The sequence below is a fragment of the Dendrobates tinctorius genome, unplaced genomic scaffold, assembly GCF_039654945.1.
Source record: "Dendrobates tinctorius isolate UK_male_01 unplaced genomic scaffold, ASM3965494v1 ptg000254l, whole genome shotgun sequence".
NCBI lineage: Eukaryota > Metazoa > Chordata > Amphibia > Anura > Dendrobatidae > Dendrobates > Dendrobates tinctorius.
Window position 1 is genome coordinate 6588612 of NW_027361921.1, and position 15524 is coordinate 6604135.

Below are 15524 nucleotides of genomic sequence, written 5' to 3' on the forward strand. Positions count from 1 at the left end.
CGACTCACCGGGGGCGGGCAGGCGAGTATGTGTGCTGGAAGCCGACGGCTGTTGGCTGGCACTGTGCGCTATTACTGCAGCGGCACAGGCTTTAGCCACAGCCACCAGCTCTTGGCTCTTTGACCCGCAGCTCCGTCGCTCCCCCTCCTCCGCAGGCTCCTGTCTCTTACGCGCTTGCTCCCGGTTCCACGCTGGCGCCTGTCTCTTACCCGCTGCTCCCCCTCCCCGCCGGCTTTCTGGGTCTGTGACTCGTATATAAGCCGAGGGGGGCATTTTCAGCACAAAGAAATGTGCTGAAAAACTCACCTTATACCTGAGTATATACGGTATGTACCTCCAAACACGTTGACAAATAAAACTACATCCACACAGCATCTGGCCTCTTATCGCATAATGGATCCTCATCAGTGTGGGTTTACATCCACTTCACCTCCAAGTTTGCACCTTGAGCACTAATTATTCACATTCCCAACACAGTCCCGTGACTAGAAACAAGAGCTTTCTTTTTCCTGTAGCAACACTATAAAAGCAGGAAAATATTCTTTATTGTCGAGAGGTTCCATTTAATTGAGGAGTCAAGTAAAGCACACTCCAAGTCATACATAAAATAATTTACATAGTCAGACAGTTAAAATAACTAAAAATAATTGAGCTTTACTTTGAAATATGAAGGAATTATGCAATTCTACAAGATAAAAATATATATAATTTTTTTTTTTTTTTTTTTTTTAAACAAAGTATTTTACAAAATTGACACCCAAGTAAAATCTCTCCTTTTTATTCTTCTCAGTTCTTTTTCTTCAGATTTTAGAAGTCTAAGAGGATTTGCATCAGAACATGTGTTTGGCATAAGATCAAGACTTTGGGGAGCTTCATGGAGATCTTCATCAGAGTCGTCATCAGCTTTCTCACTATCCATGTCAAAATCTGTGTTATCTTGCTCTGTACTGTATAAAAAAAAAAGCAATAATGTGTCACTTTTTTGGAAACTTGTACCAATTTCCTGCTAATGTCAAATGCAAAATATACACAAAGTGCAGTTGGAGTATACAAGAGGTATCTTCCTATAAATGACATTTACGGAATATCCATGTTAATACACAAGAACAGATGTTCTGTATTTCCATTGGCAAAAAAACACAGTACACCAGGCATTGCAGTAGCAAAATGGAGTCAGAATAGAAATGTTTTATTGCATTCAAGATGAACTATTCTACTGAGATACAGTAGATTCCATATGATTGCGGTAGATTTCCATTTTTCTTTTTAATCCTGGCAGATGGGTGAGCACCAAACTTGTTCAGAAACGTATCTGGCATTGCAGTTTATCATTAATTACGCAAGTATGAGGGAACGTGAGCTATAATACCAGGCACCGCACATTGGCAGCTATAGCGTCCTCTGTGGAGGAAACGTAAGCCAATGTACATCCTCAGAAACATCGGTAAACTCACTGCGACTGATGTTAACTGAATTATGGGAAAATCATACATACTGAAATTAATCTATGAGCACAATAATAAAAAGCAAACTATTTAACACCTTAATGACCACCAGTACATCTTTTTCCTGATCTACGATATAAATGAATAGCATGCAGAAGTCAGCTGTACAGTACAGCCAACAGCCTGCTGCGAAAGCCATGATTGGTGCTGGCACAGACCATGGCCATTAAACTCCCTAAATGATCCCCTACTTAACCCCAACGGCACCCCGAGATTGCGATTGTGTGGTCCTGGTAATTGCCAAGGCATTCCAAGGCCAAGTTGTGGCCCTAGGGTCTGACATATATAGAGGTCTGTTCATTTTAGCGGGGAAACCTAATTTTCATTCCAATCATTCCACTCTGACACAGGTCCTGAAAAACACCCGAATAGTTAAACTGCCTGATGGCAGTTTTGGATATGTTGAAGGGTGCAGTTTTTAAAATGGTATCACTTTTGGGGGTTTTAAAATATGTAGGTCCCCCAAAGTCACTTCAAAACTGAATTGCTCCCTAAAAAAAGTTTTGTAAATTTCCTTTAAACGTCCTTAGATGTTAACATATCAAAAGGGCATTTTACAAATGATGCTCAAGTAAAGTGGACATAAGGTAAATGCTATTACCCATGTTGGGTAGTGTGACGACCAGGATTAAAAGGCATAAATAAACAAACATTCATTGCTAATTTTTAAAAAACATTTTTTAAACTGCTGATATTTAAAAAAAAATAAAACAGTGACCTAAATTTATCGCTATCATAAAGTACAATGTGTCACAAAACAGTCTCAGAATCCGTGGGATCCGTTGAAGCGTTCCATTGTTCTTGCTACATAAAGTGACACTGGTCAGATTTGAAAAATTTGGCCTGGTCACAACAGGTTAAACTATAAGACAATACTGAAGCTGGAATTTAGAAAAGGTTTACCATTTGTGATGCTGAGAAATCAGTAATGAATCGACAAATAAGGAACACAAGATGGCTGCAGGCGGTAACACGTGCGCTGGAGTGTGAAGAAGCTAAAAAAAAAAAAGAAGAGCAGTTTAAGCAAGTAATCGGCAACATTTCTGGCACACGTCTAGTAATGGGTCAACATCTTAAATGCAGAAACAATTTATAATAGCAAGACCTCGTTAAATCACGAACATGACTAAATGGCACCATGACATAAGAGCTTTGGCTCAGTGTCATCTCTGTATCTGCTTCTACCACCCGTGTGTCACCAGTGTCTTTCAGACATGGATAAATAAATGACAAATCTTCTGGATTCCTGTGCAATGTTTAATATAGAAAGCGCACGCTGTCACACTGACACCATTCGCGGGCTCTATGTCTTTCACGGATCCATAGACTTGTATTGGACCTTTTCATCTGTGATACCCCCCTGACCAAAAAAAAAAAACCCACATGTCTCCATGATATTTCCATGGACATACGGTCAGTGAAAGTACTTGGAAACGTGAATAACACCATAGATTATAAAGGGTACATGTTGTATCTGTAAAAATAACGGATTCCAGATGTACGTGTGAATGAGGCCCAATAAATATTGGGGGTATGATAAAATGAAAGCGCCACATACCTCTCTAACAGCAACATTTTCTTGAGTTTTGCGACCCACTAAAGCAGATTTTTCCAGTTGCATGTCTACCGGCGACTCCGCCTGCTTTTGTTGCCGTTTTTTCTCCAACATGAAGAATGGTGTAAAAGGTAAACTTTCTTCTGGTGCCAACTGAAGACAAAAAAAAAACGTGTGTAATATTAATTATGTTCTGATATTCATGAACAACATACTAGTTGTTCATTCATCGAGTAGAATAATGACAGATGAGCAAACTGCTAAGCTGTACTAAATGAAAACCATCAAATAATGTCTGATTTAGCCCTTCTAAGACTAGACTGATTTATATGCCATCTTAGACACTTGATGGCTGAGCAGGCAGGATTTCTTTTAGGCTAGGTTCAAAACATCAAACAGAGCCACTTCCAATTATGATGCCAACTGAGTCAATTTTCACACTAGTCTTTTGCTCTGGCGTTATTTCCCTTCTCAGAAATGCACAAAAACATGGTCTGGCATAATGGGATGTCAGAACTCAGAACAAACCGTACAACCAGGCGCGCACAACATGAGGCTTGGTCAGGAGGATGGCTAGCACAACAAGCAAGTCCTGCTCCCTGATCTGTGTCTGCAAGGGAGGTGACTTGGTCAGGGAGGTGACTTGGTCAGGGAGGTGACTAGCACAACAAGCAAGTCCTGCTCCCTGATCTGTGTCTGCAAGGGAGGTGACTTGGTCAGGGAGGTGGCTTGGTCAGGGAGGTGGCTAGCACAACAAGCAAGTCCTGCTCCCTGATCTGTGTCTGCAAGGAAGGTGACTTGGTCAGGGAGGTGGCTAGCACAACAAGCAAGTCCTGCTCCCTGATCTGTGTCTGCAAGGGAGGTGACTTGGTCAGGGAGGTGGCTAGCACAACAAGCAAGTCCTGCTCCCTGATCTGTGTCTGCAAGGGAGGTGACTTGGTCAGGGAGGTGACTTGGTCAGGGAGGTGACTAGCACAACAAGCAAGTCCTGCTCCCTGATCTGTGTCTGCAAGGGAGGTGACTTGGTCAGGGAGGTGGCTTGGTCAGGGAGGTGGCTAGCACAACAAGCAAGTCCTGCTCCCTGATCTGTGTCTGCAAGGAAGGTGACTTGGTCAGGGAGGTGGCTAGCACAACAAGCAAGTCCTGCTCCCTGATCTGTGTCTGCAAGGGAGGTGACTTGGTCAGGGAGGTGGCTAGCACAACAAGCAAGTCCTGCTCCCTGATCTGTGTCTGCAAGGGAGGTGACTTGGTCAGGGAGGTGGCTAGCACAACAAGCAAGTCCTGCTCCCTGATCTGTGTCTGCAAGGAAGGTGACTTGGTCAGGGAGGTGGCTAGCACAACAAGCAAGTCCTGCTCCCTGATCTGTGTCTGCAAGGGAGGTGACTTGGTCAGGGAGGTGGCTAGCACAACAAGCAAGTCCTGCTCCCTGATCTGTGTCTGCAAGGAAGGTGACTTGGTCAGGGAGGTGGCTAGCACAACAAGCAAGTCCTGCTCCCTGATCTGTGAATGCAGGGAGAGAGACTTGGTCAGGGAGGTGGCTTGGTCAGGAGGATGGATAGGGTGAAAAAAAAAAAAAAAAAAAAGCAAGGAGCAAGCCAGGCCCCCTGATGTGTGACAACATTGTGGAAGGGGAGATTTCTGGAGCAGCATCTCAGTTACAGTGAGTAGTTTTAACCCCTTCACAATATACGCTGTATATGTACGGATGAATCGCAAAGGCTCACTCCAAGCGCCGGTGAGATCAAAAGCAGGTGTCAGTGCTATATGAGAGCCGACACCCTGCTTCAATGCCCTCAATCTTTGCTAGTCCTTAGTGACAGCGGCATCGAATGGCATAGCAGAGGGAGGGAGCTTCCTCTCTCCACAGATTAGCACAACGCGATTGTGATCATACTGTGCCGATTGTCTCAATGGTGACCCCAGGCCAAAATATGGTCATGGTGTCACAGTGGTCCGTGAGCTCCTGCTAAGACTAGGGGCAGACATGCCACCTGACTGCCTGATTCACTGATCCAATGGCCTGCAATGCAAAAGCAACGAAGATCATAATATCAGCAATCAGGCAAGGGAATGTTGATGTCCTATACTAGGACTAGTTAATAAAAAAAAAAAGTTCAAAAGCTTTTACTTGTTAAAATACCTTAAAAAAACAACAAAAAAACAAAAACCACAAAACAAAACAAATTAAAGGACAAAAAAAAAATAAAAATATTAATCAAGTAAATACTGATTTACATAAAAACAAAACGGTACACTTATCACTGTGTCCAGAATGACCCGACCTATAAAATCCCTTCGGTGGGGAAGGCCGTAAAAAATAAAGTGTGGCAAAAAAATGCTTTTTCATCATGCAGCTAACCAAAAAGTAGAATAAAACTGGATCAAAAAGAAAAGTGTAAATAAAAATGGCATCACTGAAAATGTCATCTCCTGCAAAGAACAAACTGCCATAAAGCTCAATCAGTGGCGAAATAAAAAAAAAAAAAGTTTTAGCTCTCAGAATAAAATAGTTATGTAAAAGAGCCAAAACTTTAAAAAATAATATAAAATTTGTTATCATTGTAATTGTACTGACCCGAAGAATAAAGCTGCCAATTTTACACACATGGTGAATGACAGACAAAAAAAATATTCCTGAATTGCGTTTTTTTTTGTTCATTCTGCCTCTCAAAATTCTGAATAGAAAGCGATAAAAGAAAAATGTTGTGGGAACGAAAATGGTACCAATGAAAAAGTCAACTCGCCCCGCAACAAACAAGCCCTCACATGACTGCCGGCAGAAATATGTAAACATTATAGCTCAAAATATGGTGATGCAAAAACTTTGTTTTGCATTAAAAGCATTTTTTTTAGTGTGTGATAGAATCCAAACATTATATAAATCTGGTATAGAACCGTAGAATAAAGTTGTCTAATCACTTATGCCGCAAGAGGAACATCATAAAAAAATAAATAAAGCCAGTTCTTCACCTGTTGATTTTTTCATTCTGACTCTCAAAGATCGCAGTAAGGCTCGGATCACATTTATCATGCTCTCTGCGCTTACACTGGAGTTTCCGTGTAAATCTCTGAAATACGTTATTCAGATGGAACCCCCGTTGGAAGATTCTCTATAATGAGGCAGACTGGAGGCACTGGGGACGCCGTAGGACCTGTGATCCAGCAGTGTCCAACTTTTACGGATTGCATAAAAATGACTTTATTCTCAGCTTTGTGCACCTCTGAAAAGAAGGACACTGCTGAACAGAGGCCAGACGGAGCCCAGAGTAACTCTGCTGAACAGAGGCCAGACGGAGCCCAGAGTAACTCTGCTCAACAGAGGCCAGACGGAGCCCAGAGTAACTCTGCTCAACAGAGGCCAGACGGAGCCCAGAGTAACTCTGCTCAACAGAGGCCAGACGGAGCCCAGAGTAACTCTGCTCAACAGAGGCCAGACGGGGCCCAGAGTAACTCTGCTGAACAGAGGCCAGACGGGGCCCAGAGTAACTCTGCTGAACAGAGGCCAGACGGGGTCCAGAGTAACTCTGCTGAACAGAGGCCAGACGGGGTCCAGAGTAACTCTGCTGAACAGAGGCCAGACGGGGTCCAGAGTAACTCTGCTGAACAGAGGCCAGACGGGGTCCAGAGTAGGGCCGGGGTCACACTGGCGAGAAATACGGCCGAGTGAGAGGCGCTAAAAGCACGCATTACACACGGACAAATGATTCTCTATGGGGTCCCTCGCACCAGGCGTTTATTTCTCATCCGTATTCTACGCTCCGTGCCAATCGCAGCATGCTGCGATTGTCAGTGTACTACGCCCATAGTACGCCAATGCAAGTCTATGGGTGCGCAAAAAATACGCATTACACACGGACCACACATGTGACTTGCGAGAAATACGCACCAGGTGTCTTTTAGCAAAGCCGGCAATTCAGTGCGCTATACAGTAAACTCACACTGACAGTTTTAATACAGAAACAAAAGAATAGATATAGACACACATAGAATATATATATATATATATATATATATATATATATATATATATATATATATATATATATATATATATATATATATATATCTCTCTATTCTTTGGTTTCTGTTTAGAAACCCTGTCATAGGGCTCCATTATATGTCCATTTTGCAAGCCTGCGAGAAAATCTCGCCATACGAATTACATACGGATGCTTACATGCGCAAAATACGCGACCACACCTTGATTACGGATGACATACGGAGCACTGTTTAGGGGCCAGTCATCCGTATTACGCATGTAAAATACTGACCGTATTTTGCGTCGGTTAGTGTGACCCCGGCCTAACTCTGCTCAACAGATGCCAGACGGGGCCCAGAGTAACTCTGCTGAACAGAGGCCAGACGGGGCCCAGAGTAACTCTGCTGAACAGAGGCCAGACGGAGCCCAGAGTAACTCTGCTGAACAGAGGTCAGACGGAGCCCAGAGTAACTCTGCTGAACAGAGGTCAGACGGAGCCCAGAGTAACTCTGCTGAACAGAGGCCAGAGGGAGCCCAGAGTAACTCTGCTGAACAGAGGCCAGACGGAGCCCAGAGTAACTCTGCTGAACAGAGGCCAGACGGAGCCCAGAGTAACTCTGCTGAACAGAGGCCAGACGGAGCCCAGAGTAACTCTGCTGAACAGAGGCCAGACGGAGCCCAGAGTAACTCTGCTGAACAGAGGCCAGACGGAGCCCAGAGTAACTCTGCTGAACAGAGGCCAGACGGAGCCCAGAGTAACTCTGCTGAACAGAGGCCAGACGGAGCCCAGAGTAACTCTGCTGAACAGAGGCCAGACGGAGCCCAGAGTTAGGCTATGGGCCCACGTAGCGTTTTAAAACGCACACTAAAAACCGGACTCCTTCCCAGAAATCGCGTGGTTTTTTCCGCGCGATTTCACCACGATTTTGTTCGCGATTTTGCCGCGATTTTCTCAAGCACTTTCCAAGCGATTTGAAGCATCCCTTGGAAAGTGATTAACAGGTTGGTCACACTCGTCAAACATAGTGTTTGACAAGTGTGAGCAGCGTTTTACTATTGAGGCCGCCTATGCGGCATCAATAGTAAAAGATAAAATGTTAAAAATGATAAAAAAAAATTCGGGGTATATTTACCTTCCGACGTCCCGCGCTGCCATCCCGGGCCACAGCGTTCCCAGTAATGCCTTGTGAGACCTGTGATGACGTAGTCTCGCGTTACTATAGCGATCTCGCGAGACTACGTCATCACAGGACCTTGCCGCAAGGCATTACTGGGAACGCTTAGGCCGGGAATGCAGCGCGGGACGTCGGAAGGTAAATATACCCCGATTTTTTATTCTTTTTACAGGGGTATGGTACCCAGGGCCTGGAGGACAGTCTCCTCTCCTCCACACCGTGGGTACCAACCGCACATGAGACGCTTAACTTCCCGCATGGTGGGCATAGCCACATGCGGGAAGTAAGCGATTCTCATGCATTCCTATGGGTGCGGAATCGCGGAAATTCTTTGCGATTCCGCACAAAAGAATGAGCATGCTGCGATTTTTTTCCGCGATGCGTTTCCGCCGTGGAAAAAAGCGCAACATTAGCACAGCATGTGCGGAATGCCATAGGAATGCATGGAGGGTGTCATGTACACGAATTTTAAACGTTTTCGCGCTGAAAATCGCGGCAAAAACGCTTAAAAAGCGCATCGTGGGCACACAGCCTAACCCTGCTGAACAGAGGCCAGACGGAGCCCAAAGTAACTCTGCTGCAAAATTATAGTGAATGGATTCCTCAGGGGCTTTATCTGAATCACATCATCTGGAGATTGAAATGGAAACCACAGAGTAAGTGCTCAGCATAAAGACACAGATAAATGTGATCCCAAACGTTATGTAAAATGTTACCAGTACAGTAAAAGCTCAATCCCCCAAAAAATCCAAGTCCCCACTCAGGTCTGTCAGTTGAAATATAGGGGCTTCCACGTTACTGGTAGCACAAAGGCTCTGGAAAAGCACTATGGCTCCCTTAAAGCCCTAAAGAAAGCTCCTAAATCCAAATGTTCCCACCCACCCCCCTTCTGAACCCCACAGTGTGCGTGAACTGCAGTCAGCATCCACATTTGGAATTTCTGCAGCGATGAGAGTCCGCTAAATTTACAGGCCCACATGTCTCCAAAAGCATGAGCTGGGCATAACGTACTGGTCACTGCACCGCACTGGTGACTACAATGGCAGTTTGCAATTTTCACTCCGCAACATTCACTGAGGTTTGTTACTGGCAAACACCCATGGAGTCAAAATCGAGACATCACCTGTAGATAAATTTCCAAAGGGGTATAATTTCAAAAATGGGGTCACTTGAGGGGGGTTTCTGCACTTCTGACACTTAGCGGGTCTGTATATGGAGTCCGCAAACTATTCTACGAAAATCTGCGCTCCAGGAGGCAAATAGCGCTCAATCCCTCCCAGTCTCACTGTGTGGCTAATTCAGCAGAAATTGTGGGACAAATTTTGGTGCCATTTTTACCCATCTGATTAATGCAAAGTCTGGGGCTAAAACTCTTTTGTGGTAAAAATGTAATTCTTTCTTCATTGCCCAACTGTATAAAATTGTCTGACACTGTCAATATTTGTGAAATGGAGCTACAACCACAGATTGCGGTTGTATCCTGAGGAAGAACTTCAAAATGCGTCGATAATAAAACCACATTGCTTTTTCTCTCTCGTGTGTCCTAGATCCTTCCTGCAGAAAAACCACTTAATATACCATAACAGCACTTTTCTGGTTTTGGGACCAGTGGATCTTCAGCAGCTGATTTACCCAAGCTCTGAAATTGTTGTGGGTACAACCCTAGTGCACTTATCTCCTCCCCAGCTCTTGTTGAATGATGAAATTGGTACCTGATCTGCAGGCAGGATATTAGAGAGCAGGAGGAGCTGATATGCATATCAATGTTATGTGGGAAAATTTCAGTAAACCTTGTTTTTAATCAAGGTTTTTATGCAGAAGAGTCCAGTGGGCTGTCATATACAGCAACTGGGTCAATCATGGAGTAGAACCACCCACTGGAGTCTCATGCATGTAAACACCAAGGTTTTCAGTGGATAAAAAGCAAGTTATAACAATTTTTTCCAACAAAACAATATATATCATTCTGCTCAGCTTCTCTATACCAAGATGTCCACACATCACACTGCTTGTACATGGTGACACATTTTTTAAAACCTAAAAAGATCAACACATACCTGTTTGCCTAAAGGTATTAACTTCTTCTCTGGAGATTTTGTACTAAAAGTCATCAGATCCTGAAAGAATAAAGACCATTATGCTTATAGACAAGAGTACAGTTTGCTCCAGTAAAACAAATTCAAATGGTAAATGCGCGATTCATCTAAACTGGAGTTGCTCGTGCCAGCCTTGAGGGGGATGGACTGAAGTGCAAGGTGCAAAGGAAGCAGAACACAGTCCGCTACGGAAACGCATGTAATCCGCATAGACTGTCAAAGTTTTGTGAAAGCCAAGTACCACAATATCTATATCTATATCTATATCTATATATATATATATATATATATAAAACTGCAGCGTTAAAAACGCATTAAAATTACATGTAAAAAAATTCACTCAAAAGTGCAATGAAAAGCGCAAGTAACCAAATTCATCTAGAAGGCGCAGAAATGCTGCACAAAATCTGCACCTTCAAAACTCTTCTGCTAAATCTTGGATTCACTTTCTTAAGAGGCGATCTTCACATTTGCTGGACGCTAGTGTGAAACTAGCCTCACCGAATTTACTTTCCTATCCCATTTTTTGTAAGTTAAAAATTTGAATAACGTTTGTTTGAAAAAGGGGGAACTGTAGTGTCTCAGAGAGGAAACACTGTGTGGCACTAATAAGCGCTGCACAAAGCAGAAGAGAATGGTACAGGGACCTCAATCCACCAGATGAGCAATAAGAATTAGCGCATGGACTATTATTGATACAAGAATAGCGCGCGTCTAATGCAGCTTGTGGTCTTCATCGATGCTCTATAAAAACATCTTATAAAAGTGCATAATTAACACTCCTTTTAAAGGTAGTCACAATATGTATTAACAGTCAATGATAGTGATAACACAATTAAAGGAGTTTTCCCATAAACAAAGTTCATTTTAAATCATAGATCCTGAAATAATCATTTCCACAATTGGATGTGTGTAAATAAAATGCTCCTGTGCTGAGATAATCTTATAAATGTGCCCCTGCTGTGTACTGTTTAATGGCTGTGTCTGACCGAGCAGGAACATGGACTGATCATACCACAGCTCCTGGGCAGGGGAAGAAGCAAAAGAGAGTACAGACAGGACAGCAGGGGGAACACAAATAATAATTTCTTAGCGGTAAAAAAAAAAAAAAAACAGGCAGGGAATGATTTCATTTCAGAAAAAGAATCACCTGTGATCCCCTGCTGTCCTGTCTGAATACTTTTTTGTTTCCGACCCACCATGTATGTAATGTATCTATGATCAGACCATGTTCCTGTGCAGTCCGACCTGATGACAGGTTCACTTTAATCCATTCATTAATTTATAAACAAGTTTATTTTAGATTTTCCATGTACTAACTTATTATTTCATTTGTGCAATAGTTTGTAAATCAATAATGGAAAATATAGATTTACTATACATTTTAAACTATTTATGCTTCAATTATTGAAAAGGTGCTGAGAATAAATCAGTGAGTTTGGGTCCTCTTCCTTTCTAAAGAGGCTATTTGCATATTTAAATTCCCAGAGGAGCATTGTCTGGTCTAGAAGTCTCCTTATGGCACTTTCCATAGTGAGAAAGGTTCCCCCTTATACTTGGAGAAGTAGTGGGACAGCAGGAGCTCTCGGACGTTGCTCCAAGATAAGATTTCTTATGATTAGTGATGAGCGAGTATACTCGTTACTTGAGATTTTCCGAGCATGCTCGGGTGGTCTCCGAGTATTTTGGGCGTGCTTTTGGAAATTTAGTTTCTGTCGCTGCAGCTGCATGATTTGCGACAGCTAGCCAGCCTGAATACATGTGGGGGTTGCCTGTGTGTTAGGAAATCCTCACATGTATTCAGGCTGTCTAGCAGCCGCAAATCATGCAGCTACGGCGACAGAAACTTAATCTCCGAACACGCCAAAATACTCTGAGATCACCCAAGCATGCTCGGGAAAACCCGAGCAACGAGTATACTCGCTCATCACTACTTTTGATTCGTTATCGCTTCTCGTCCTTTAGGTTAAGATCAAGTGTGTCTTTCGAAAAGGTGCCTTAAGAGAGCGGGCTGCCCTATTAGATGGATACATGGTGCACACTCGATACGGCATTTTGGTTGGTACACTGGGTAGCTTATATAGTCATCCAGTGGAAACCCTGGTCTTCCAGTGGACGGTGTTTAAACAGATTAAAAGCATCCCTTGCCGATACTTACCACTGTGCATGCGCCACCAACATTGTGTTGGAGCAAAAGGCTCTCAGAAAAGGACACCACAAAAATGATTATACAAAAGTAATAAGATATAAAACGATATTGATTTGATATCACTTTAAAGAGAACCTGTGATCAGGTAAAGAGTAGCCAAGTTTTGCTCTCATTTACTCCCGCTGCTCTCCCGAGTATCCTGTACGTACGTGATGTGGGCCGTCTACTTAAGTGCCGATTTGTGTGTTCACTACAAGGTGTTGCTCACAGGGTAATAATGCAGGGCAGCCTCAATACACGCACCCCTCCCCAAAAAAATGCTGGAAGCCATGCCTGCTTGGTAGAGACAAAAAAAAAAACAGCACTTGATAAAATGGCCCATAACACTCCGGCCTAAGACAGATTTACATAAAAATAAAAACATGGCATCCTTGGGAGTAGTGAAAATAAAATGAGGAGAGAAAACCCTGGCGACACTTGTCCTGGAGACAGGTCCGCCGGAATCACAATGCAATAGACAAATACATTTCATTCCGAAGACATTGAGAAAGTGAATAAAGAACCAGGACACTTAGCGGGGCTTTGGTTACCTGCTTTTCGGTGAGGAAATATAGCTGAGATTTACTTAGCCACTTCTGGTTATTTGAATGGAAAACTTCAGGTTGATCTCTTGGCACAAACACAGCCCACTGCACAGCGCCCTGACAGATATTGGCATGCACATAAAGGGGTAGGGGGTCCGCAGGGCTGAATATAAACACTGAAAAAAAGGAAGATGAAAAATTATTATGTTTTTAAAGCCATCATAGAGGACATGAGCCAAAATCAAGATTAAATAGGTGTTGTGCTCTAAAGAAATTAGGAATTAATAAAAAGTGCCCTCTATTGAAAACACATCTACTAATGGAGGTGGTGAAAAACTGCAAATCACGCCCCTGGTTTTGTGAATATACAGAGTAGGCCATTTATATGGATACACCTAAATAAAATGGGAATGGTTGGAGATATCAACTTCCTGTTTGTGGCACATTAGTATATGGGAGGGGGGAAACGTTTCAAGATGGGTGGTGACCATGGCGGCCATTTTGGATCCAACTTTATTTTTTCCAATGAGAAGAGGGTCATGTGACACATCAAACTTATTGAGAATTTCACTAGAAAAACAATGGTGTGCTTGGTTTTAACGTAACTTTATTCTTTCATGAGTTATTTACAAGTTTATGACCACTTATAAAATGTCCAAAATAAACATCACTGCGCTTACTCTCTAAAAATTACCATAAATATGTAGCATGGAAAACATTGTGCCAACAAGATGCTCTAGATAGATCATTTACTGTCACTGCCAGATAGCAATTAGTTAAATAGCAGACAGTAGCTGCACAGCTAAGGAGAAGCTGCAGGTGAAAACAGGCACTGTGCAAGTCCTGTTGCATAAACTACAAGTAAAAAAATCCAAAATAAATTTCACTGTGCTTACTCTGTGCAGCTACTGTCTGCTATTTAACTAATTGCTATCTGGCAGTGACAGTGAACTGTCAACGTGAAGTCACCACTGCAGCCAAAACACCAAGATCCGAGTTGTGGTGGGGAGTCCACGCTGGACCCATAGAGGGGTGAGGAACGGCCCTGCCATTTTACACAGTTTGGGTTACACTTTGCTGGAGGAAGATAAACCCCTACAATACTGGCACAACATATGGAGAAAAAATAAAGTGCAGATTGGAGCAGCTCCAGATTTATCGCCATGTCCAGGGTGCATGCCCAAGGATGCGTACAACCACTCTCTCATTTTCAGGAACCCTGAATTATTTTGTTCCTTTTTTTTGGGTTCCGGTGGAATGGCAATATTATGGTGACATTGCTTTGTGCATTGCAGATGTTATTGTCGCTCACAGTGTGCACTTACTGGTTGAACTTCCAGAAACAGGAGAAAACGCAGCGATATTTTCGGAAACCGTGTCCGGCTGCAGGACACAAGCATTAAGTTGTGCCTTCCACGTTACTGGGAAAATATAGAAGAAAAGTTAGCATTCACAAACAGCCAACTATCTAAACCTAATAATCTCTAAAATCTATCAATGACTTACAAAAATCAATACTTCTATTAATTAGACTTTTTGCTCTCTTACTATGAAATGATAAAAAATCTCCTGGTTCTGGTGTGGTGGGACATGTGGTGCTTGTGTATTAGACAGGAGCAGGGCTTCCCCAGTGTTCACGGTCTCCGCTACACATAACACTTCATTAGAGTCTGTAATTCAGGACTTCAGGATAGAACATCTTTACAGGGGCAGCTGTTTAGGAGCCAAACTACTTACAGCAAAATAACCCCCGGCTGTGAGCAGCAACTATCCGCGCTGGCGTGCCGGTATGAAAGCCAGCAGCTCCAGGGAGAAACTCACTTTGTTTCCTCCTTCGAGTTGCGCTTTAAATATGGCAGTCAGGCACATTATTTCTAACACTATTAACGGTGTTATCTGACATGACAGACTCCCATTAATATACCAAAAAAATGGAATGTGTGAGAAAAATGCTGAGTAAAATATGCATGGTTTTTTACATGTGTTTTCCCTATTCATTTGAATGAGCAAAAAAATGCTAAAATAATTGATTTGATGCAGACTTAAAACCGCATAAATGAGCAGCGTGTGCACGAGATTCCAGAAATCACATTTCTCTTCCTGGTACAGTAGTAAATTGCAGGGTCTTAGTGCAGAAATACACGGTTTAATTCACATATATGTATATTTGACTATTATATTTAGAAGTATTAAAAATACTGCTACAGAAAAACAGCCCAAAGAAAGGGGTGTTCTCCGAAATGTCGCATCAGCTATGATGGAGCTAATGTTATCTGGCGTCCCTGCCGTTAAGAAATTGCGCTATGGCTTACAAAGAAAATCAGCAAAAACAGACAATGGTGATATTTGTGGCATTTTTGTTTCTGGAAAATGATGTATGATCACCCTTTAATGTAACATTTGCATATACTTGATGGATACTAATACCATAAAAAAACAACTAGACATTTACGTATGCGACCTCCAACTTCTTTCTTGAAG

At 42.7% G+C, this 15524-nt stretch overlaps 1 protein-coding gene across 1 annotated transcript in view; it reads right to left on the bottom strand.

Moving 5' to 3' along the window:
* Window positions 1–523: 523 nt before the first annotated feature.
* WDR75 (WD repeat domain 75) overlaps window positions 524–15524 on the bottom strand; it is a 120738-nt gene continuing 105737 nt past the window's right edge. Inside the window, exons 16-21 of the mRNA XM_073558124.1 lie at window positions 14369–14464; window positions 13050–13219; window positions 10272–10331; window positions 3064–3213; window positions 2409–2500; window positions 524–947 (exon numbers count right to left, since the gene is read on the bottom strand). Of these exons, the coding sequence (XP_073414225.1) occupies window positions 743–947; window positions 2409–2500; window positions 3064–3213; window positions 10272–10331; window positions 13050–13219; window positions 14369–14464 (773 nt within the window). The 3' untranslated portion in view covers window positions 524–742. The remainder of the gene's footprint in view (window positions 948–2408; window positions 2501–3063; window positions 3214–10271; window positions 10332–13049; window positions 13220–14368; window positions 14465–15524) is intronic.